This window comes from Calliphora vicina, chromosome 4, assembly GCF_958450345.1.
Source record: "Calliphora vicina chromosome 4, idCalVici1.1, whole genome shotgun sequence".
NCBI classification, from domain to species: Eukaryota; Metazoa; Arthropoda; class Insecta; order Diptera; family Calliphoridae; genus Calliphora; species Calliphora vicina.
In genome coordinates this window covers 42,844,266-42,868,845 of record NC_088783.1, presented here as the reverse complement: position 1 = coordinate 42,868,845, position 24,580 = coordinate 42,844,266, and the positions used below count along the sequence as shown (strand labels likewise).

Genomic DNA, 24,580 nt, shown 5'->3' with positions numbered 1-24,580 from the left:
AATTGGCTACCAATCGAATTAAAGTCGAGAGACTTTGAAAGACGATTTTGCATGTTCAAAATGGTACGTAAACGCTATAAAAGAAAATCAGTTTTGCACCGAATCATAAGTTTTGATGTAAAATGGATCCATTACGATAACCCGAAGCGTAAGAATCGACACCAAAGACAAATATTTAAGGCACTAAGGTAATTCTGTGCGTGGAAAATTTGAAAATGTTTCAAATCAAAATGGAATTTTTTGTTTAGAATATCTGATTTAACTTACTTGAAGTATTGTCCAAATTGTATATAAGAATTTCATTATCATTGCTTATACACCCACACCTAAAACCTTTTGAACAAGAAATTTTCCAAACTCTTATCTATTGCGCAGGTGTGGTTTTGTAGGGTATAACTCATTCGACCTCTAAAATGCCACCATTCCTACATCCAACTTGTTGTTGTTTGAACAGCAACACAGTTTTGTTTAGTTCGGTTTATCTTTAGTGTATACAGTGGAGTATGGTTAGGGACAACTGAACTGTAAAAATTTAACTGAATTGTTATTTTTCACACAATAACCCTTCTGAATATGTAGGTATGTATATTTTCTATGCTCTACCCTTTGTACGTCAATGGGAGAATATAAAATGAGTTATTTCCTTGTTTTTATTTAAATAAGAGAGTAAATTTTCTGAAAATCACTAATACTATAGAGAAAATATACATAGAGCGGAAACTAGAAAAAACTCACACAAAAAAATTACACATACGAGTGTTGTTTTTATTTTCATATAGTTTTTTTTTACTAATACATTCTCACCATTTAGGTTTTTGACAACTGAGTTAGGTCTTTGACAGGAGAGTTTCCGCTCTATGTGTATCCTCTATGGTTTGAAAAGCTAGACAAACGTTCAAATGAGTTTCCTATCTATGTGTATTGATCTATGACTAACACATTAATGGTTTGTGACAAGCTATATGAACGAATAGAGCTTTTAAAAAAATACTTACAAACATAAAGAAACATAGAGGGGAAACTAGAAAAAATTACTCAAAGAAATCACACATACAAGTGTTGTTTTTGTTTTCACATAGTTTTTTCTACTAATACATTCTCACCACTTAGGTTTTCGACAACTGAGTTAGGTCTTTGACAGGAGAGTTTCCGCTCTATGTCTACTCTATGCTTACAAATATCTATTTCATATGCACTGATTATACTTTGCATAACATTTCCCTTATATACATATTTTAACAAAAGTGTAAGCAAAAGTAATACAAATGATTTTTTTAAAGAAATATGTATATACATTTATATATTTTTTCTGGATGATGAAATTTCTTTGAATGATTAATGCTACTCGACAATGTATATTTTGCACAGTTTAGAAACATTTATTTATTTTAAATTTACTGGTATCGAAACGAAATTTCAATTCATATTAAATCATAATGAATTTAATTTCTCTTAATTAAGTTTATCACAGTTAGCATGTTCCCACATAATGCCAATATTTTTTTCTCAAATCATTTGGAAAATATTTCCTTAAATCTTATCTTTCACGTGGCCGACATCACTGTTCATATATGTATGTTCTTGGTAGTAAATTAAAAACAAATGACTAAATTTAACAAAAATAAAAACAATGAGCAATTAAAGAAAATGAACATTTTAGCTTGAGTGTTTCACGTGCTCAAATAATGAACTTATTGATGTTCATATATACAATGGACAATAATTGTTTGATTTTCAATATCATGGTCAAGGTTAGTTCAACGAAACTTGTCAATGCACAAAAACTCAAATGATGGGTGTTTGTTAGCAAAAATTAAGAAGAATGATGAATGATGATTAGCTAACATTAAGAAGAGTATGAATGTAAAATACTAAAACATTCATCAGGTTCAACGCTTTAAGGTTGATAAAATTACACTTGGTTTGTTATTACACTCTATACCTTTTCAACCCAAAATGAATTCCAAGTACACAAATGTTATCTATGTGGCTGTAGATAAATTTTCTCAATGAAAAATTACCCAAAAAAAATCACTTCAGAAACACGCCTGGAAAACACTGAGTGATTTTTATACAACAATGGAAATGCACTGTGATCAAATGTTTATCGTTAAAACAAGAATAGGCAGTGTAGAAATTGCACTTCAATCTGCCATTTATCTAAATTACTTTAAACAATTGAGCTTGAGCCACAATAAATTTTCTTTTAAATTACAAAATTTAAGTTCGAATTATAGATAAATAGATATAGATCGGAAACTCACCTCTCAAAGACCTAACTCAGTTGTCAAAAACCTAAGTGGTAAGAATGTATAATCATATATGGCCCTATGGGCTCGATTAAATAAATAAACAATAAAAAAAGTAATTTTGAATATGTTAGTAAATAAAATTATGTGAAAAAACCATATAGGTAGAATAGACATAGAGCGGAAACTCTCAGTTGTCAGAAACCTAAGTGGTGAGAATGTATTAGTAGAAAAAACTATGTGAAACCAAAAACAACACTCGTATGTGTGATTAATTTGAGTTTTTTTTTTTGTTTGTTTGATTTTTTTTCTAGTTTCCGCTCTATGTTTCTCTATGACAAAAACAGTACTCGTAGTGTGATTTTTTGAGTAATATTTTGGATTGAGTTTTTTTATAGTTTCCGCTCTATGTGTATATCTCTATAGTTCGAATAATTTTTAACAATCTCAAAAACGGGACTATATTTCTAAGCATAGTGAAATTCCAAGTATATATTGAGTTCTAACATATACAAAAAATAATAATTGCAAAAACAAACAAACAAACAATCATTGTGCACTTCAGCGAAAATTAATGGATTTTTTATTACAAAACGAAAATAGAATATATGGTTGGTTAAGATTTGTTCACATTTATGGCTCGTTGTTTAGAAAAATTAAATTGCAATCAACCACATTGAATATTTAGATACTTAAAATAGTTTTTGTTCCACTTATTGAATATAAACTAAGTATTTTCTAATGAATCTACTTAGAAATAATTTAGCACCATTGTGAAGAACAACTTTTGAATACATATCATGGCAGAACAAACCAGGTACAATTATTAGAAAGTATGTTCCCAATTATAATTTCCCTAAATGTATATAACTAAAGAAAACTGGAAAAACAATTTTCAATTTGAACAATATTAAAATTTCATTCAATTTGTTCATATCACAAAATGTATGAAAAAGTAAAAACAGGCAGTATGATAATTTTTTTTAAATTTTAAATACGCGTCTGCATGCTTTGTCTTGATAAAGATATGACTGCATTGCATACATACATTTTGGAATTCACCCAAACTGGTGCCATACAAAGCAAATATTTATTTTCGAATATCTGGAGAACTAATGTTGTGGAAGTAAATTCTTAATTTCGAATATCTGAATACGGATTTGATCTGAAAATGGGCGAATTGTATTAGTGGGGGTGGCTCCTCTAATACAAAGTATCCAGTTATTTCTTAATATCTTGAGAACTATTGTTTAATTACGAAAGTTTCCAATAATTTTGGATAGATATTGTATATTATAAGATATTAGAATAAGTATTAATTTAAAATGAAAACGATAGATGTTAGTTACTAAATAAATTGTATTTGTTAACTCTAAAGCACACCTGGTGTTAGCTAATAAAACATGCATATAATAAAACAATTGAGATTTTTTAAAACGAAATTTGTAATATATTCGTTTAATGACGAATCGTTTGCTTAGAAATTTAAAATTAAAAAAATTGTGATAAATTTATCAAAGGTTTATAAAACAAATTTTGTATGGAAATTTTGTTTTATAAACCTTTTATTAATTTAAACATTTTCGCAACAAAGAATAACAAGAAGTGAAACTGATTCATGGATTAAATTTAGCTTTCTAACCATTTTATTTAACCCTGCTGTTAAGCCTATTTGGTCCAAAATTTTATTTATTTCCTTTGTAATTTTTGAACGGTGATATATACTGACTGAGTTTTTTACCTCAGGTGGTCTTTTTATAAACCAATGCTACATACAAAAATTCAAGGATGTGACTTAAAACAGGACTGAGAAAAATAAAAAATTACGAATCTTAGGTTAGCACTGTGGTTCCAAATCAAAATCTAGATGGACAAAATTATGAAAATCGGTATCTTCAGAATTTGGAAAACTAAGTTTTTTCGGAAGCTGATTATCTGCTCTCCTCTAATACAAATGGGTTTTTCAATTGGACATTTCGTTTTCTCGACAGAAGCGCCAGTAGTTCAACAAATTTTGAATCATAGTTTCGTTAATTTTTATACCCTTCACCTTCGTGAGAAGGGTATATTTAAGTTTGTCATTCCGTTTGTAATTTCTACATTTTTCATTTCCGACCCTATAAAGTATATATATTCTGGATCCTTATAGATAGCGGAGTCGATTAAGCCATGTCCGTCTGTCTGTTGAAATCAATTTTCTGAAGACCCCAGATATCTTCGGGATCCAAATCTTCAATAATTCTGTCAGACATGCTTTCGAGAATTTTTCTATTTAAAATCAGCAAAATCGGTCCACAAATGGCTGAGATATGAGAAAAAAACCAAGCCAACCTCGATTTTTGTCCTAAATCTGGATTACTAAGACATTAATATAGACAATATGGATATCTAATGATAGATATTTCAAAGACATTTGCAACGACGTATATAAGACCATAGTAAGTTGGACCTACAATAGGTCAAAATCGGAAAAAAATGTTTAACCCGAATTTTTTGTTTTCAAAAAAAAAAATTAAAAAAACAAAAAAAAATTTTTTAAATTTAAAATAATCGAAAAATTTTTTTTTACAAAAAATTAAAAAAACAACTGCAAAAAAATTAGATTTTGTTTACCTAAAAATATTTCAAATTTTGAAGTATAATTTGGTGAAGGGGTATATAAGATTCGGCACAGCCGAATATAGCACTCTTACTTGTTTTTAATATTTTACTGCCTTACAAAATTAGATATATCTCAATTATTTTACCATATAGAAATTCATACTTCAAAACATAGATAAACATTGATATAGGCTTTCATCAAGTGTATATCTTATATTTTTGGGCCTCTCCATTTTCCAGTTATAGTCCTTTAAACTTGGTTCTCAAATATACTGATATTTTTTTTTCTATGAATATTATATAACTTGCCAAAAAAAAAGACCGTCGAAGCCCATCCAATGCCTACATACATCATTTAAAGAAACTTCTTAGGAATGACTTTGTAAAAAAATTGTGGCCGCCAGCACCCGACGAAATACTTTTTTTTAATTCTTACGGAATGGAATTTTTAGAAATATTTCTTTATTTATTATTGATTATTATATATCTATTATATACCCTACTGTAACTTGAAATATAGTAAATACAGATCTTTTTAAAAATTTAGTTTCAGAAACACATGAAACGTATGGCTGACTTCATAAACGCATTTTGCAAAGCAACACTGCAATGTATAGTGTTCATAAACGCAATAGATTTTGTTTTGGCAATGTCGCAAGTTCTTTATTGTGCGCATCATCTGTCAAATTTGTGAACTGTTTTCATTTATGATTCTTTACAAAACATTTATGCGTTCATGAATGTCATAAAGTATTGCTTTGCCTTGTAATTGCTTTGTATTACTGCATTTATGAAGTCTATTTTTTTAATTTTTTATTACTGTTTTTTATATGTATATCTAGACCCTACTGTAACTTGAAAAAAAGTTTATATTGATCTTTTAAAATTTTTTTTGGAATCGGAGATATCAATTCTATATAAAAAGAGCGCCAAATAATTTTGTCCTCCTAGATTTTGATTTGGAACCACAGTGGTTAGGGGACCATTTGGTCAATAGAATATTTTCCTCGGTTTTCTTTGATTGTTTTATATGTTTTCTGAAATATAATCAACTTCCGAATTTGAAATATCAGAGTCACTTTCTGCATGGAGCAGTTCTTGTACTTCATCTTTTTTCAAGTCTGCCATGTCGTAAGTAAAACACGTCTATTTTATTAAAAAAAATGCACACAAAGTGAACTAAGCATTTGCAAAAATTTGTGATTCTTTAGAACAAAAATCAAAAAAGTGGAATCCCACAAGTATCTATTATATATTTAATCTATGTTGATTAATAAAAATTAAAAAAATATAATCCCACACTAGATTTTTACATTAGCAATTTATATGGACCAAATTTAACCTAACAGCAGGGTTAAATTACATATCATGCTTTCACAAAGGAAAATGTCCTTTATCCTTGGATATCCTGAAAATATATTTTTTTCTTAATTTCTTTGCAAAAAATAGACAACTGAATGGAAGATTTTGTGAGAAAATTAAATCTATATATATTTTTGGGTAGGTAAAATTTTGAATGAATCAAAAACACAAATTTCCGTTTTTATTCCCATGAAATTTATTTGCCATACCTTTTTATACCCTACACCACCATAGTGGGGAGGGTATTATGCGTTTGTGCAGATGTTTGTAACGCCCAAAAATATTAGTCTGACCCACCTTAAAGTATACCTATCGACTTAGAATCACTTTCTGAGTCGATTAAACGATGTCCGTCCGTCCGTCCGTCCGTCTGGTTGGCTGGTTGGCTGGCTGGCTGTCCATGTAAACCTTGTGCGCAGAGTACAGGTCGCAATTTTTAAGATATTTCCATCAAATTTGGTACATATTATTTTTCGGCCCAAAGACCAAGCCTATTGAAACTGGCTGAAATCGGTCCATTATTTCACCTAGCCCCCATACAAATGTCCTCTCGAAATTGGACTTTATCGGTCATAAATGTTTAATTTATCTATCGCTCCAAATAAGTTTTATATATACAAAATTCATGTCACCAAATTTTGTTACGATCGTCCATAATTAGTCATAGCTCCCATATAGACCCGCTTCCGAAAATCACTTTAACGTGCATAAATCACTTAAAAATGTTGGTATACACACAAAATTCAACATAAATAACTTTCATATAGACATAAATCACACGACCTAATTTTCGGTCCATAATTGATCATAGCTCCCATATAAGGCCCCTTCGAAAAATCACTCAAAAATATAAATTATTGATATTTTAAAAGAAAAATATTTTTACTCATTTACTTGGTGTAGGGTATTATATGGTCGGGCTTGACCGACCATACTTTCTTGCTTGTTTTCAATTTTATTAGGACCAAACTTTTAATAATATTTTCCTGCTTATCGTCCAAACTTTGATTGAAATCTAAGCAAATCTAAAAGAGTATCAACTCCCTTCTGCCTAACTTTTTCTTAGTTACAGCTATAACTGGATTTCTATTAAGTATAAACACATAAAATTTACTTAACATACATGCTAAATCCCTTTAATTTGTTTTCAGTTAACTGTATCTATACAACACTAAATTACCCAGCTTCTATTCCAAGGCTTTTTTCTTTGATAATGATTAAACATGATTTAAGTTTATATCACTATCTTACCTAGCAACTTGGTAATTATTTTATCAAAATTTATAATATGTCAAACCACTGTGTGTTTGAGGCGAAATAAACAAAGCAAACAATTATTATATGATTCAGCTGACAAGAAGAAAACACTACTACATATCATTATTAGACCAAACAAATAAACAAAATCTTGACAATGATCTTGTTAAATGGTATTAAGTACAAAAATAAATATAAATACAATACATAACATAATTCACAATACAAACTACAAAAATTATGTCTAAAGAAATTTGATATTAAAAAGAAATTAAATTAAATTAAATAAAAAAACAAATTATATTTATAGTGATAAAACATGTTTAATTTGCATTCAGTAGTAATTTTGATTTTGTTTCTATTTTTTTTAACATGCAGCTTAAGTAATTTGAAAACTGATATAAAGATTTTATTTATTATTGACTTTTACTTACAGACATGCACGAGTATGTAGCAAACTGAGTGTAAATTTATTTTTACATTAGCAAATAAATGTTAATATATTTTAGATAAGAACACATAGATTACGTGCTATAAAAGGGTGTATTTTTATGGGAATCGCTTTTCGTATAGATAACATTTTTATATGGATTTTGACTTTTTTGAATTCAACTAAATAAATGTTATTTAAATAAAAATAAATGGAAATAATGAAGTATACAAGTTCATTAATCCCCGTGTTAATAAATAATATATTTAAATATAGTAAAAATAATAAGCATTGCAAATTACACCGATGATTCCAATTCATATTTCTGCTCCAAGGCCAATAACTTTTCATACTCTATAATGAATTCACGCAGCAAATAGTTTTCGCGATCAATACGTTTTTGTAAATCGCGTGGTACATCTGGAATCGACCAGGCGATAATGGATTGCATTAAACCAATAAAATTCTTAAATAAAAGAAATTTAAAATACTCAACTGCCAGTAAAATAATTACGAAATTTTACCTGATACAACACAATAAACACCAACTTCGCCACCAATATCTGACAATACACCATGGGCCTTTCAAAAGCCTTGTCCGTCCAAGGAGGATTACGAAAATCCCAATATCTGCAAATTTCCACATTTGAATACTCCGATTCGTTGGTAAACAAAGGTTGTTTTTCAAAATCTTTAGTATTAAAATGAGACAACACAAAATCGGTATAACCCCTTAAACTGCCCTCTTTACTAATGCTCGATATGTAGAAAAGTTTGGTTATAAAGTTGGTGGAAAAGGCTATTAGAACCGCACAGGAAGCCACCGCTAGTTTGGTTATCATATTTAGAAAACCCAGCCATACCCCAATGTCACAAGCTCTCTGAGCCACAGGTCTTTGTATGAACTTAAGCATTTTGTAGGCATCCAAGCGCAACTCAAGAAGATTATTTATTAAGGCCAAAAGAGGAGCCAAAGGAAAAGCCAAACCAAATAAGGTAACAAAACCATATTGTATAACTGTTGTATTAAAAAAATCAGTAAATTAAATTTGATATCTTTACATATCTTACCCATTTCCAAATACTCCAAATACATCATATTGTTAGACCAGTTCAATAAATAATAATCCTTTGCCCATTGATTATTCTTTTGCAATTGCTCTCCTTTCCTCCAGCTAACCAATCCCATAAGAATTTTCAAGGGCGGCATTAACATTTCCATTAAACCAAAAAACACCTGTTTACCCAACATTATTATAACCAGCTGTATGCTTAGCTCCAGCAAACAACCACCATGATGACATTCCTCGCGGCGCCAACCAAAAAATCTATTATATTTACCCGGATAACCCACCAGCTTGCCTTTGATGAAGGCTATATAGCAGAGGGAGGAATAGTAGTTTACAAAATGGAATATAAAGTTTTTAGTGGTTACACTTTCATCGAATTCTTTTTGTGTGCGACAGTACTCCCAGTTGGTTAGGACAACGGCCAGCGAATTGTATATATTGGCTAAGGCCGTTATTATGATAAGTTCGATAACTGTTGAGGCCATGGGAAAGTAGAATACGGTATAGACAACTGGTGTTTCACTGCCCACAATATTTTGGGCTGCTCGTTGGGCCATACGATAAACTATCATGGAGGTGGTTACCATTAGGGTTATGCAAATCTGAAAGGAACACCAAATTATAACTTAAAATACAAATTTTAAATATTTTTAGGTAAACAAAATAAACTTTTTTTTAAATTTTTTTTAAAAAATTGTTTTTATTCCAAATTTTTTTTAAATTTTGTTTTCCAAATTTTTTAAATTTATTAGTGAAAAAAAAACATGATAAACAAATTTTTTTGGTGGAAAAAATATTCGGGTTAAAAAATATTTTTCCCGATTTTGATAATAATAGTGAGTCACTTTTTGAAATCATTGATGGTTTTTCATAATATAAGTAAACAGGACCTGAGGGAATCGCACCACGGATGCTGCAAGGGTATCTACCATTCCCCGTTTGTATATAATATATAAACTCTGCCACTTTTCAACTAAATTAAGTTTGGTTTTAGATCGAAAAAAATTACTTTACTCCCAAATTCGGAAAATTGGTAACCAAACTGCAAAGGACTTCCGCCCAATATCTTACCGGTTGAAAACCATATACTAATATCTAATCGATTCATGTATAAGGCACAATTTGAAGGGATCATCTCAACTCTCGAGTGATCAACATAACTACCACAGGGTCGTTCAACGGAGACAGTGCTGGATAAAGTTGTAAGGATCTTCGACAGATCACTTTAATTTAAATACAATGACAGCTTTCCTAAAAACAAAAGAGCCTTCAACAACATAAGTACTATCGTAATTCAATGGGTTCTAGAGGACTAAGGTGTTGAAAAATACATCAGCAGCTGGATAGTGACCATACTATAATTGAGAGTTATCACTGCATGAACAGCGAGCACTCAAATAAAGTTGGGTGTGGTACTTTTATTTCGAATTGGAAAATAAAGAAATTTGAACTATAGCTTATGTGGGCGATATGGTATTGTTAAATCCATGTATTTTTCTGGCTGTTATAAGCATTATGATTACCATAATGAAACGTTCAGCAGCTGTACACATTGGGTGACTCATAACACCAAGGTAGAAATCTTCAGACTACCACTATTACGGCACTGTGAACTTTCTCTATCAGACTATCAGTGTGAAATATCTACGTATTATTCTGGGCTCGAAATAATCATGAAAAACTTGAATGTTTTCCATCATTTTCAACATGTAAGAGATAGTTTGTGCGGTTCAGAAGTGGTGATTTTGACACGGAAGACAAAGATCGACCAGGCCAGCCGAAAAAGATTGAAGACCAAGAATTGAAGGCATTACTCCATTGCCAAACTCAACAAGAGCTAGCAAACTCATTGGGAGCTACACAAGCTGTAATTTCAGGGAAATTGGGTGCCATACGAATTGAAGCCAAGAGACCTTGAAAACGATTTTGCATGCCCCAAATGATGGTTGAACGCTATAAAGATCATTTCGTGTGACTAAAAATGGATCCAATATGATAACCCGAAGCGTAAGTGATCGTACATGAAGTTCGACCAACGAATCAAATCGACACCAAAGCCAAATATCCGTGGTGCCAAGGGAATGATCTGTATTTGGTGGGTTTTACCTATTATGAGCTACTAAAATCTGACCAGACCATTACAGAGAACCCGGACCGAACGCAACTGATTCGCGCAAAACGAGAATTTGCCGAAAAACGACCGGAAGTGGAAAGGAATGAAACCGTAATATTCCATCTTGACAACGCTTGGCCACATGTTGCTATACCTATTAAAAAGTATTTAGAATGATGAGTTAGGGAAAGTTTGCCTCAACCGCTTTATAGTCCAGACCATGCTCCGTTCGACTACTATTTATATTGATCGATGCAGGACGCTCTCTCTGGGATACGTTTCACTTTGGAACAGAGTATCCGATATTGACTTGATTCCTTCAATAATACGCGGTTAGCCTATTTGCCTCATGATCCTTGGACACGGAAGTATCATTAATTTGCTAAACTAAACCTGTTATTGTATAAGGCCCCTCACGGCCTTTTAAAGTTAATGTTCCTTTCAAAAGGAAACGAATACGAACTTCAGTGTATACAATGAAGTATAAACGGATCTGTATTTTCTTTGACGAACTCTGGTTAAGATTCTCAATACTACTTTCAGAAAACGCTTGTGTCTTTCAGTCTGAAATATTGTAGATGTCTGACAGATATCCTAGCTTAGTTTAGAGTTCTGGACATAGAGTCAATAATAAGTAAGCAGATAAACTGGCCAGAAATGGATTCACTTTAAAAGTCTCAGATACCGATTGGAACTATTAAAAGCGAACACTTCGGCTATGATCTTTAGAAGGCTGACAATAAATATCCCAAAATACCACATATCACAATACATTGGTCAACTCACAAGATCTCTTATAAGTCATATTGTCATAATGTCTAATACACCACAACTCGGCGGCTCGGCTTAACCGACTCTTAGGCATTCGGATCTCTGCTGGTTGGATACGATAACACAATAAACATAGCATACAAAGAAGTATTATTTTAGGACATTTTTTGCTTGAAAAACAATAAAACCGTTGTAAAATATTAGGACATTATGACAATATGTGATCTGTGATCTTGACAAAACGGAATCATATACATTCTACTTGATTGCTTGTATGCAGTCAGATACCATGTCAACCAACCAACAGTATTATTAATTTCTTTTAATAAATAGGGCTGTTTAAATTCTAAAACAAAATAATTATACTTACAAATAACAACAATATACTGTAACTAGTGACACTTGGAAAACACTTTGTAAACCAGAAGGGTACATCCGGTTCAAAGAAACAATTCGGTTGATTCAATTTTGCTGACAATTTTTTACTCTTTTTCAATTTGGCCAAATATTGTGGTCGAGCATGTTCTAATTCTTGAGTGTAGCCCGTGAGACCCCACTTATGAACTATTTTGGCGGCATAACGTTTCCACAGTTCTAGAAATAAAACAGCTAAGGAAAAAAATGTACTCACAATTAAAGTCTTAGAAAAAAAGTGTATTTTCTTCAAATTTGTATACAAACAAGGCAAAAAATTTCTATTCAAATTAACATGAGAAAACAAGGAGAAAATAAGAGTTTACTATGTGACGTGAATATGGTAACTGTAATTTTAAAATTTTTCAGGAGAGCATAAAAAATGTTAATTTGATCGATGATTATTTTAATATTTGTCCTTAATGAATTTCGAAAGCTTTTTATAATTCCTTGAGACAAATAATAAAGCGCTTCGAGGAAAAAAAATATTTACACAGGGTAACAAAATCGAAAAAATTAGAGAGTCTTTTTAAACCAATAAACAATTTGGATGTATTGTGGTTAAAGTAACACAAATATGGTCCAAATTTTAAATTCTAAGGAGAGGTGTTTTTTTTAAATGTTTGTTAGGCGTTTCTCCACATAATTAATGATGTTATTTAAATTAACTTAAAAAAGTTGAGATTTACACAACCTTTAATCCGTTTATATATTACGTTTTAATCGGCTCAGTAATTTCGGAGTTATAATAATAAATTGAAGCAAAAAATATACTTTTTACATGAAAATAGCAATTTCAAAAATTTATTGTTTTAAAAAACTCATGAAAAATCGAAAGTAGCAACAAAATGAAATATCGATCATAAAAATCGATGGATTCTTTTCGAATTTATTCACAATTAAAAGAATTCTCTCAAAAACTTAAAATAAATATTTTTTTTTAATGTAAAAAGCTTTATTCAACAACAAAATTTAATTCAATATTAAGTATACGCTTTAATATGTAGGATATTTTTGTTTACAGGAACGTATGATTATTATTTAATTTATTTTATTGACAGTAATCATACGGTCTTAACCCCCTGTCTATACCTGATACATTTTTATCATGATAAACTTCAAAATAGTTGTCAAGATAACAAATTATATGGTATAGTCTCCATTTATTAGTATTATTGCTTCGTTATGACAAAATTGTTTGTGCTTTAGCTCAGACAATTTTGTCTTGACAATAAACGTCATCAATTGTTACGATAAATATTTGTCAAGTATAGACATTGGTTTACTCTCTCTTCTGTTGTGTTTATAAAAGAAATTTCTTGGAATAAAGATATTTCATGAAAAAACTATGAGGGTATTCATTTCAAAAAAGTGGAAAATTACACTCTGATTTTTTTAAAGTTTTACACAACAAGAAAAAAATTCCAAAAAAAAGTTGTATTTTTTTGTTGATTTTTGTTCATGTTTTTGTTGTGTAAAAGTTTAAAAAAATCAGAGTGTAATTTTCCACTTTTTTGAAATGAATAACCTTTATATGTATATAAATTAGAGTGAATTTTATGATTTTCAGAAAATGGAAAATAATTGAATGTCTAATAGTTTTAAACACGCTTTACTTTGACCCCTTTCACACTAGGCAATTTAGTTGCGCAAGTCTCTTGCTCAACAACAAAATAGCATACAAAATTTTCGTCTCCTTAACCCGACATTACCTCTGGCATCAACAAACACAAAAGACTTGCGCAACTAAATTGCCTAGAGTGAAAGGGGTCTTTGTTTTACAAAGGACCATTAGTTTAGTAGTTTATAACCACCCTATCTGCCATTTCAAAATAACAAATTTGAAAATATTATTTTAATCCACCTACCCCATATGGATGTCACGAAAGCATAAACCACCGTACCATAATTATCAATCAAGTGATTGACTTTTGATGCTATACAGATCTCCTTAAGCTCCCAGTAATCACACTGGCGATCACATGAAGGACACATTATTATCGATGATTTGTGATCACAAATCTCTTTACTGAAATACATGCAATTCATTTAAATATACAACAATTACAAGACACTTACCTAACTGTATCCCAAGTCCTGGTTAAGAAACCAAACAATAAATATAATAAACCAAAAATACTAAGAGGCATCAGCATATTAGTGTAGAAACCTAGCCAGGCAAAATAAATGGCTACTTTGGCACCAAAATACTCTTTAATATGGTCCAAAGGTTGAGTGCTATAATAAGAATGACTAGCCTAAATTATTTTAAAATTATACGATCAGAAACTTACTGCAACAAACGCTTCATGGTAGCCCATTCAGTTAATAATAAGTGACGATGAGTTTCCTTTATATAAAGTAAAATATACAGCTAATACTACTTTTTAACTAAATAAACTAAAAACTTACTTCATGTAATGTATAGGCACACACATAGGCTCCCTCTGAAAGCAATTTTTCGATGCCCACATTATCCGGTGTATCTTCATCATCACTAAAATGCAAACGTTCCAATATGAAATAGACAATACTGTTTCTTGTCCCAGCATCAAAGAAACTCGATTGATGGTTGTCATATCTATATTATATTAAATATTGTATATGGCCAATTCACAGTGATCTAAATTAAAAATATTTTTAATTTTTCATCAAATCATAACTTACAAACTCTTATGGTTGACTTGAAATTCCGAATAAATACGCTTTTCTTTAATTGGAAACTTTTCTGAACTTAATTTAATACATCTATGTAATGGTTTACATATTCTTCCAAAGCAGTTGGGCATTTTGTCATCTTTTTGCATATGAATTTGTTCAAAACTTATGGACTTTTCATAAGGATCATCGTAAAGATGTTCTTGGCCAGGAAGCTATAAATCAATTTCATAAAAATGTTAAGAGAAAGGAAATTTTAAATAAAAATAGGAATTTCAAAAATTTGATGATTTAACTTAAAATCAAACCATAACTGATTTATTCACTATTATTGTTTTTGTAAAGAGAGATTCGTTCATATCAATTAATTGGCTAATTTTTTTAAGTTCTTTAAACAATTTAAATGTTTTAATAAAAAGCTTGTTATAAATTTTACTTATACCTTTTTCATTGGCATTTTAATCTTAAGTATTTCTGCATAACGATACAAAACCTCTATGGGAGCATGAATTTTTATAAAGTGGATACATTGACTAAAATCCAGTTCCATTTGCAAGCCCTCTTTAACTAGATTTCTTTCAAATATGTGACGTTTCTTAACATGATCAAATTGAATATCAAAATGATTAAAACCTATAACAAAATCCACTTCTCGTATGCCATCCTCAAAGTGTCGTTTTGTCTGGAATTAACAAGCAATTTAAAATTTTTGCGAATTTTTGATTAAAAATATACTTTACCATTAGTGAAATCTTTTATGTACAATACAGTTTTTTATTTATTTATGTATCTTTCTTTAACATAGAAGAACTCACCTTTCTGCGATTATCCGATGGAATTGAACTTTTGCAACAATTTCCCATTAGAATATTTTCACAGATTTCTTTGAATCATTACCATTCGTAAACAGCAAACTATTTTGTAAAAGTAACTAGGAAATAAATAATTTTCTTAGGGAAAATTTCATAAATTTCATAAATTTCTTTAGTTTTCCTTATTTTTGAAATTTCTTTTAGAGTTTTTTGAAATATTTACAAATGTGAAATTTTTCAGGAATGCCAACATTTTTTTCAAATCAGTCACAATAAAAAACGTTTCTTAATAAATTTCAATATTTTTTATTTTATTCTCCACAAAATGCCATTATTTAAGGCGAATGTTTGATATTTAATTCAATATTAAGTATACGCTCCAATGTATAGGATGTTAAGGATTTACGGGTGCGTATGATTGTTTTTAATTAGCTTTATTGATATTTATCATACATTAACAAAAGTAAATAATTAAAAATTATAAAACGTAATGCTGAGAAGATGGATGTTTATGAACAAATTTATATACAAGCTGCGTTAATTATATTGTTGTATCATATAAATTGCGATATTTACCGAAATACAGAGACAATAATATTGGTTCCAAACATGCAAAAACCTACGTATGTAGATTAAAATAAACATTTAACTTACAAAAAAAATAGTAACAAACAAGCCGCTTTCTGAGACAATTCGGTTAATATCTCCGAAGTTTGAGTACATTCAATATAATACCAGAACATCAGCTATTAATGGACTAATTTATATGATTTACAATCGAAATGATTTGAGGGAAGCTAATGATTTTAAGTAGAATTATCCACTATTATCTTGGCATAAAATTACCTTACAGATTGTACCTTTGAAATTCTTCATAAGGACTTAATTCTTGATTTTATAGAGCTTATCATTAATGAAAAATCAACTGTGTATCGGAAGGAACACCTAAGCCTTCAACTTAAGATTATTTTTATAGAATCTGTTCCCCTGACCACTTTTTTGAGCGGGCAGGTAACAATTACAAAACTATATGTGAAATTTTGTACGATAATCTTAGAATATTTTTTAAAAAAAATCATTATTTTTGACCATTTCCTGAAGTAGGGTGCATGTCTATATCGACTTAAAAATTTTTTATTAGTAATTACCATGGTAGAACCAACCAGGTACAATTATTAGGGAGAGTTTTCAATATTTACCCCTACAACGTCAAACAACGCATTTACTCTCATCACTTTTTATTTTGTTTTCGCAATATTTTGCACGTTATATTAAAACTAACACATATTTATTTGGAAAAAATTTAATTTGAATTGAATATTTCAAGAAAAAAATTAAATACACAATAATTTGTTTAATTAATTTATTTTTGTCTTAGACATTTCTTTTTGTTTTTTTCTAATTTTCTTTTGTTCGACGTTATAGGGAATGTATAATTGAGAACGTACTTTTTAATAATTGTACCTTGCTTGTTCTGCCATGAGTAATTACTAAAGCCAGTTCTTGTCAAGTATGAAAAAATATTAAAATTTTTTTTTAAATATCTTTGAGAAATATGTCATTAGGGTGGGTCGATTTTTCATGAAAAATCGAATAAACCATAGGTCTAAAATCATATCCTATCTAGCGCATTTCGTCTTTTATCCAATGATATTTCAGTATTTTTTATTGGATAAAAGACGAAATGCGCAAGATAGGATTTTATTTTAGACCTATGGTTTCTTGAGGAAAATTTCTTAGAATTTTCCGTAGATTGCGTTTCTGCTATATGATTTTTTACTTTTTGATCGTTTGTACAAATCAACCCAGCCTAATGTACATATCGACCCCTTAGCGCCAAATTATCGTAAGCGACATTTTCTAAATTTTTTTTTTTATTGCAAAAATTAAAATTTTATGGACCCACTGAATATCAAAATTGTTAATAACTTCAAAATTATAGGCGGTAAGATTTTATCATAAGTCAATGTTTACCTTTTACATTAAACGAATTTTATCGTAAGCGACTAACCACTATGTGTTAGAAAAAAAAGAAGGAAATAAATCTGAAACTTCTAAATCGTTAGATTGCTGTTGAGTTTAGGTTCTGAATCTGGACCTCATGGGCCCACCAGCGCCGCGACTAATGGCCCTCAAAGTAGGACACCTCGGGTATGTTACATTTTTAAAACGATCCTATTTCTTCGTTTGTGTTCCGATTTCAAAAAAAAATTACACATATAAAATCTTCTCATCGAAAATTAAATTTTCAATATTTTTACCCAACCTACTCCAGTTTTTTGATAACAGCGTATTCAAATATTTTCCGATTTTCTCCAGTTTTCCTTCATTAGACTAACAACATATGTATGTGTCAAATAGAAAAAGAACTGTTTAAAAATAATGACTAAGTCCAAAGTCATATACATTTGAATTTGAAAAAATTTAAAAAGCCGATTTTTCGCTAATTTTTTGGAAAAAAAGAACTGTTTTTCTTTTTAAGTTATCACAAAAAATTTCTAAGAGGATATATAAGGAATTTATACTTTCTGAAAGCTAGGTTTTTACAAAATATTTTAAATGAAAAAAAAAATTAAAATTGTTGTTACCGAAGGGACCAGGTCCAATCAAAAACACCTATTTTTTTTTAATTAAACTTTAGGACAAGAATTCTCAAATCGCATATTCGATATCAAAATATAGTAACCGATTTTAGATGGCCCAATATGCTTTTAATTATTTTGTAAAGGATTCCGATAACTCCGACCCTGGTATGGATATTATAGCCAAAAAACTAAAAAATTTCCATTTTTGGGATTTTTCAACACTTTTTTGGGAATTTTGGGATTGCTGATAATAATTTTCAAAATTCATTTTTATTTTTCCATTTTGAATAGAAAATTTTACATAACTGTGAAATTTCATTAAAAACTATTTTTAAATAACAATTTTATTTCAAGTCGAAAAATTTGTATCTATGCAAAAATTCAATAAAAAACATTTTTTGTCATATTTTTCAATAAAGTATTCCATGAATTTTTAATTGTCAATAGTTATACATATTTTTGAAAAATAGACAAATAGCTACAACGAAATCATATTATATCGCATCATAACATTTTTAATTCAATGTATAAATTTCAAAATAATCGAAAAAACCTTCTCCTGTAAAATTTGTGTTTTGTCGCTTACGATAATTTGGCGCTAAGGGCTCGATATCTAAAAAATTAGGCTCAATTTTTGAAAATTTTTTTTAATTTTTCATAATTAACTACTTCATAGTTTTGAATTTGCCTATTTTTCAGGACCAGGCTGGCTGAGATATTGCCAAATAATGTTTTACATATTGTTTTGGAATTTATGAATGCGAGATTTTTTCAAATGATTATCTTGCATCAAAAATTCCCAACTAGTTCTTTCTAAATACATTTTAAAAGGTATAGCAAGTAAAGATTCGGTGGAAAACTGATTTTCTTTTATAGCGTTCAAGAAACATTTCGAACATGTAAAATCGTTTTTCAAGGTATCTCGGCTTCAATTCGAATGGTACCCAAATTCACTACTGTTGGATGAATCCTGCTGCTCTCAAACGTTTTGAAATTGCTGCTTGATTAACTACCAATTGTTTGGCTAGCTTTTGTTGAGTTTGGCAACAATCTTCATGGACTAATGCCTCCAACTCTTAGTTATCAAAATGTTTGGGATGGTCTGGGCGATTTTTATCTTTTAGAACACTGTTTTAGAATAGGTCGTAGTACTTTAGAACCTCTAACTCCCACATTTTTACAACGATTTTCGAAAATGTTAAACAATAATGGATAGATAAAGAATTAAACTTTCATATTTTAAGTAAGTTTTTATTTTTTTTTACTTTTTATTTTTTTTTCGTAATTTTTCAAATTTTTTTATTATGAGAACCTATTTTTTTTCACAGTATTTTAAAGATGAAATGATAAAATGAGACATTACTTGTTAAAATCGGTTTATATTTGCAAAAGTTATTAAACATTTTCGAAAAAATTTACCTTGTAAATTACAAATTTTTCAAATTATTTTTTTTTAGTTTTTTGTTTTTTTTTTTATTCATATGCGCTTGGGGAGAAAATACTAAAAAAACAGTTAATGAAAATTTTTTGAATAATTATTACCACGTTTTGTTAAGAACTAAATTTCCTTTATTAGTATAAATTTTTATAAGCTTTCATATCAAAATATATCAAACAATGCACTCAATTTTAAAGTAGTTTTCTTTCCAAACACGTTAGAAAATTTAAAGTCGGACAAAAACTGACTGAGTTACAGGTCGATAAGTTGACAAACATCAATGAAAACCTTTTTTTAGAATAACTTCTAAATTTGAGGGTGTTTCTGAAATTTTTAAGCCCAATTTGTAATTTCCAAATTTTTTTCCGTCGCTGCACCGTGTAATTTAGATTGTTTGTTACCATCACACAATTGTGTTGTAAAATATGATAGTGTAAAGGCAGCTTAAGAGGAATGATTGAGGAAGTAGTGTTTATGGACATTTGACAATTTTAAATAAAACCACTTTATTAAATTTTTGATAACAATTTCCTCTGTTTATTATAACTATTATTATAATTATTATTTTGTGTTTTTTTTATTTTCTTTGTATTATCCTATTAAATTTTTTTATACTACTTATAAAAAATATATCAATGTTTTGTTGTGTTAATGTTGAACAGTTTTCTATAGTTATATTCTTTTGTTTTAAATTTCTTTTTTTAATTACAAAACTTTAACAACACATTTTTTAAATGCAAATTATAGCAAAATTATTATTTAGTTTTATAATTTTTCTTAAAACAATATTTTATTTATAATTACAGTTATTTTTTTGTTTTGTTTTACTTAATTAAATTATTATTTTGGTTTTTAGAAAAGCATTTATTTAACAATTTTCTTAGTTTAAATTATTTATTACACACTATTTTTTTATTCAGTTTTTTAAAAAAAGTTGTTTTTAAGGTACTTAAAAGATTGTATTTATTGTGTTATTTTGTTCAGTGTTAGTTTTTTTAATAATTAATTAGGTAGTAAATAGTTTGATTTGAGTGATGTGTATTTATTTAAGTATTTTATATTGAAATTATTATTGTAGTTATAAGTTAAAAAGTCAGTTTTTTAGGTTACATTTCACAATCTTACTTTCAGTTGTTTTACACAGATTTAACTTGAAACTATTTTGTTGTTTGTTTAGCTTAACAAAAATTAGAACTTAGATTGTGAAAAATTTTAGAATAATTTTTGATGGCATTTGAAAATAAGCTTTTTTATTGTATTTACAGTAATGCTATTTAGAACTGAAGGGAATTGGCAACTATGATGACTGAAATTACTTTAAAAACGTCTGTGCTGAAGATTAGAATAATAGTCAGAAATAAAACATCGGTTTGTATTTGTTTAATAGCATGTTTGAATGCGTTCTACTATGAGATATGATAGGATGCAATTCAATAGAGAGTCTGTAATATAACTAAAGTTCCATAAAGATAATGGAAATAAAACTTTGTCCAGTCTTCTAATCGTCCTTGTTCCGTAAATTGAGTAGTTTCAAAAACAAGAAATGTTCAGAAACGAAAAATTGTAGCGGATATGTCTACTCGAAAGTAAAACTAGTAAATTATGTGGTTTCAATTTACAAATCACCAAAAAAATATGAACTTAAAAAGAGTATATCTTTCAAGCAATATCACATACAGTTATTCATTAAATGCCTAAAAGTAGGCAATATTTTTGTGCTTGAAATGTCTGCATTGTTTTATATTCAATGAATAGGTGGTAGTTATATATACAATAGGAAAATAAAATATTGGAATATTCTCCAAAACATAGTAGAATGTGAAATATTGTTACATTATTCAAAACATTTTAAAATTTGTTTAAGGTTTTTTCGTTTTTTTAAAAAACCGCGAATACCTCGATTTTTTCACCAAATTTTTTTTTGCCAAAATTTGTTTTCCCCAAAATGTTTTTTCCAACAACGATGATTTTCTCATCATCAAATTTTTTTTATACCGAAAAAGTTTTTTCACCAATTTTATTATAGCCAAAAACAGTTTTGAATATTTATCTTATGTTCATACCCATTTAGTTGGTTTAACCGTGTTCTAACCATGGTTTAGGGTAGGTTCAGGCCTCTCTTAAAAATTTGTAATTTCTAAATTTTTTATTTGCGACTCAATAAAGTACACATATATATATTCTGGATCGTTATATGTATATAGCGGAGTAGATACAGCCGTCCGTCTTTATGTTGAAATCAACTTTCCGCAGCCCCCATTACTTACATACGTAATTCATACATCAATATATCCGCTATAGACCCGGTTCGATTTCACTTTAAGATATAGAAAATCGGTTCACAAATGGCTGAGATATAAGGAAAAAACTAGGAAAACCTTAATTTTTGGCCAATTTGTGACTTACATATATATGGATCACTAAGTCATTAATATAGACAATATGGATATCTAATGATATTATTTTTGGAACCATCTTTGTTCAAAATTTTACCTCTACCTTTAAAAAAAAATTTTCTTGAAAAAAAATGTTTACCTCTAGCAAAAAATGGGGCAAGAATATAGCTGAAAATGTTTGCATTAGGTAAAGGAGTAATCAAAGAAGTTATTTTGAAAATATGCCAAATATAGAAATTTATAGTTTTTTATTTTCCATCAAAGTTGAGAAATATGGAAAAATTGGATAGTTGGTAAATATCGATTTACTTGGACAAATACAAGGCAAACAATATATTTTTGTTTTATTATTTTCTTAATAAATAGAATTAAAAGAAATGACGATCCGTTAAATAGTTTTCGAGATACTGAATCTGAAAGCGAACCAAATTACTTAAAAATGGTTTTTTGAACACTGAAAATCAGTCAACTTTGAAGGGCTATATCTTCTAAACCAAAAATCTTATTGTAATACGAGTAGCATATATGAAATTGCTGTAAAATAGGTTTATTCAATATTTTTTAGAGACACATGAGATTTTTAAATTATGCAACAGGCGCACCGTGAGAAAAATATAAAACGCCATAGTAAGTCGGACCTACAATGGGTCAAAATCGGGAAAAATATTTTTATATCCGAATTTTTTTCAACAAAATTTTTTTGTCATGAATATTTTTTTCAGTAATAAATTAAAAATAAGTTTTTAAAAAATTTAAAAAAAAAAAATTTAATTTTTCCCATAGAATTTTTTTGAATAATAAATTATTAAAAAGAAAAATTTGAAAAATTAAAAAAAAAATTTTTTTGGTTTATTTAAAAATATTTAAAGATTTTATTTTAACGAACAATTTGGTGAAGGATATATAAGATTCAGCTCTGCTGAATGCAGCTCTCTTACTTATATTTCATTTGACATCGCTATTAAGTCTGCAAGTTTTCTTGCCGCAAGTCTGAGTTTATAGGAGAGAGAGGCAAGAAGAAAGAAGATGGGTACACACTTGCTTGTATTGGCAAGTCTCTTCAATTCTCTTTTGTTTTCTCATTTTCACTAGCGTCTATTAGGTTTTGACATAGAAAATTGAACACAGACTTGCTGTGTGTAAACAGACGAGCAAGTTTAAAAAGGAATCGAAGAGACTTGATTCAAGTAAACTTATTGTGTGAAAAAGCAGACTAACACTCGAAGCTAATAAAACAATTTTTTTAGTAACCAAAAATCAAATCCAACAAATGTACGAAAGTTCCCTCTGGCGACTCAAAAATAAAACCACAACATACACATTTGGCTGGAGGAAATAAAATTTGATTTTCCCTCGATTCTTGAATATATTGCGTCATATTTCTTAGCCGTAAGGAGACTCCATTTTAAACCCCAGCGATTTGATAAACCCTTTGAAAATATAATTAGGCATGTCATACATTTCGTTCGGAATGGTTTCAATTTCGTAGATATTATACCGATCGATTTAATTTAAGCTTCTTCAGATTCCATTTGATCCCAAAATATCTAATACTTATGTTTTTCAGTGTTTAAAAAGCTACGATAACCAACAAATTTTTAACTATTGCCACAACTACTGCTTCAAAAAAGTGTATGTAGCTATTGCATGTAAAACTACTGCTACCTTCAAAATATTGAACTCTAAACAGAGCAGTAGTAATAAAACATGAATTGTAAATGTAGTAGTAGCATAAAAATACAAATCATTGCTACTACTCTATATCGATTTTTATTATTTAGAAGTAGCAGTAAGTTAGCAGTTAAGTAACAGTTGAAGCAGCAGTTAAGGTAGCAATAGAAGTAGCAATAGAAGTAGTCAAAAAAGAAAATCTTCAGTCATAACAAAAATTTACAGAATTAGGCACTGTATTGTTTTTGTTTTGAGAGTGTTTCAAAGAATTTTTCGTTTTTATTCATCTCATATGTTCGTGTTACAGAAAGGTCGTGTTTTCTGTGTGTATAACAAAAAAGCCGAACTTTTGATTACAACACGACCAACTTACACAATTATACATTCACAACAACACACAATATACTTTTTTGGCTGAAGATTTTTATTTTTGACTTCTTTTATTGCTACCTCAACTGGTACTTAACTGCTAGTTCTTCTACTACCTCAACTGCTACTTCAATTACTACTAAATTTTAAAAGTAGCAGAATTAATAAAAAACAAATTACTCTGCTAAATCAAAATTACTCTGCTAATTTTAAATTTTTCTTTTATTGGTACTACTACAACTACTGCTACCGAAATATTAAGGTAGTAGCAGTAGTAGTAATTGATTGACTCCGAGTTTTTTTTTAATTTTTTAACTAGACTACTTCTGTTTTTTCGTTGCTACTGCTACTTGTAGTCTAGTTTTTTAAACACTGATGTTTTTC

The 24,580-nt window shown here is 29.1% G+C and overlaps 1 protein-coding gene across 1 annotated transcript; it reads right to left on the bottom strand.

Moving 5' to 3' along the window:
* Positions 1-8,157: 8,157 nt before the first annotated feature.
* Positions 8,158-15,788, bottom strand: LOC135958384 (anoctamin-3-like). The gene is made up of 11 exons (XM_065509288.1): positions 15,741-15,788; positions 15,368-15,607; positions 14,935-15,140; positions 14,680-14,848; positions 14,562-14,617; positions 14,347-14,505; positions 14,136-14,296; positions 12,224-12,462; positions 8,971-9,571; positions 8,424-8,917; positions 8,158-8,365 (listed from the first exon to the last, which is right to left on the bottom strand). The coding sequence occupies exons 1-11, from the start codon at positions 15,786-15,788 to the stop codon at positions 8,198-8,200; spliced, it is 2,541 nt and encodes an 846-aa protein (XP_065365360.1). The 3' UTR covers positions 8,158-8,197.
* Between the last annotated feature and the right edge of the window lie 8,792 nt (positions 15,789-24,580).

Excerpts from the sequence above, each read along its gene's own strand:
- LOC135958384 (XM_065509288.1), bottom strand. The coding sequence starts at position 15,788 with ATGGGAAATTGTTGCAAAAGTTCAATTCCATCGGATAATCGCAGAAAG. Across the intron at positions 14,849-14,934 it reads CAAGTCAACCATAAGAGTTT|ATATGACAACCATCAATCGA; the intron begins GTAAGTTATGAT and ends AATATAATATAG. Across the intron at positions 9,572-12,223 it reads ACAGTATATTGTTGTTATTT|ATTTGCATAACCCTAATGGT; the intron begins GTAAGTATAATT and ends TGTTCCTTTCAG.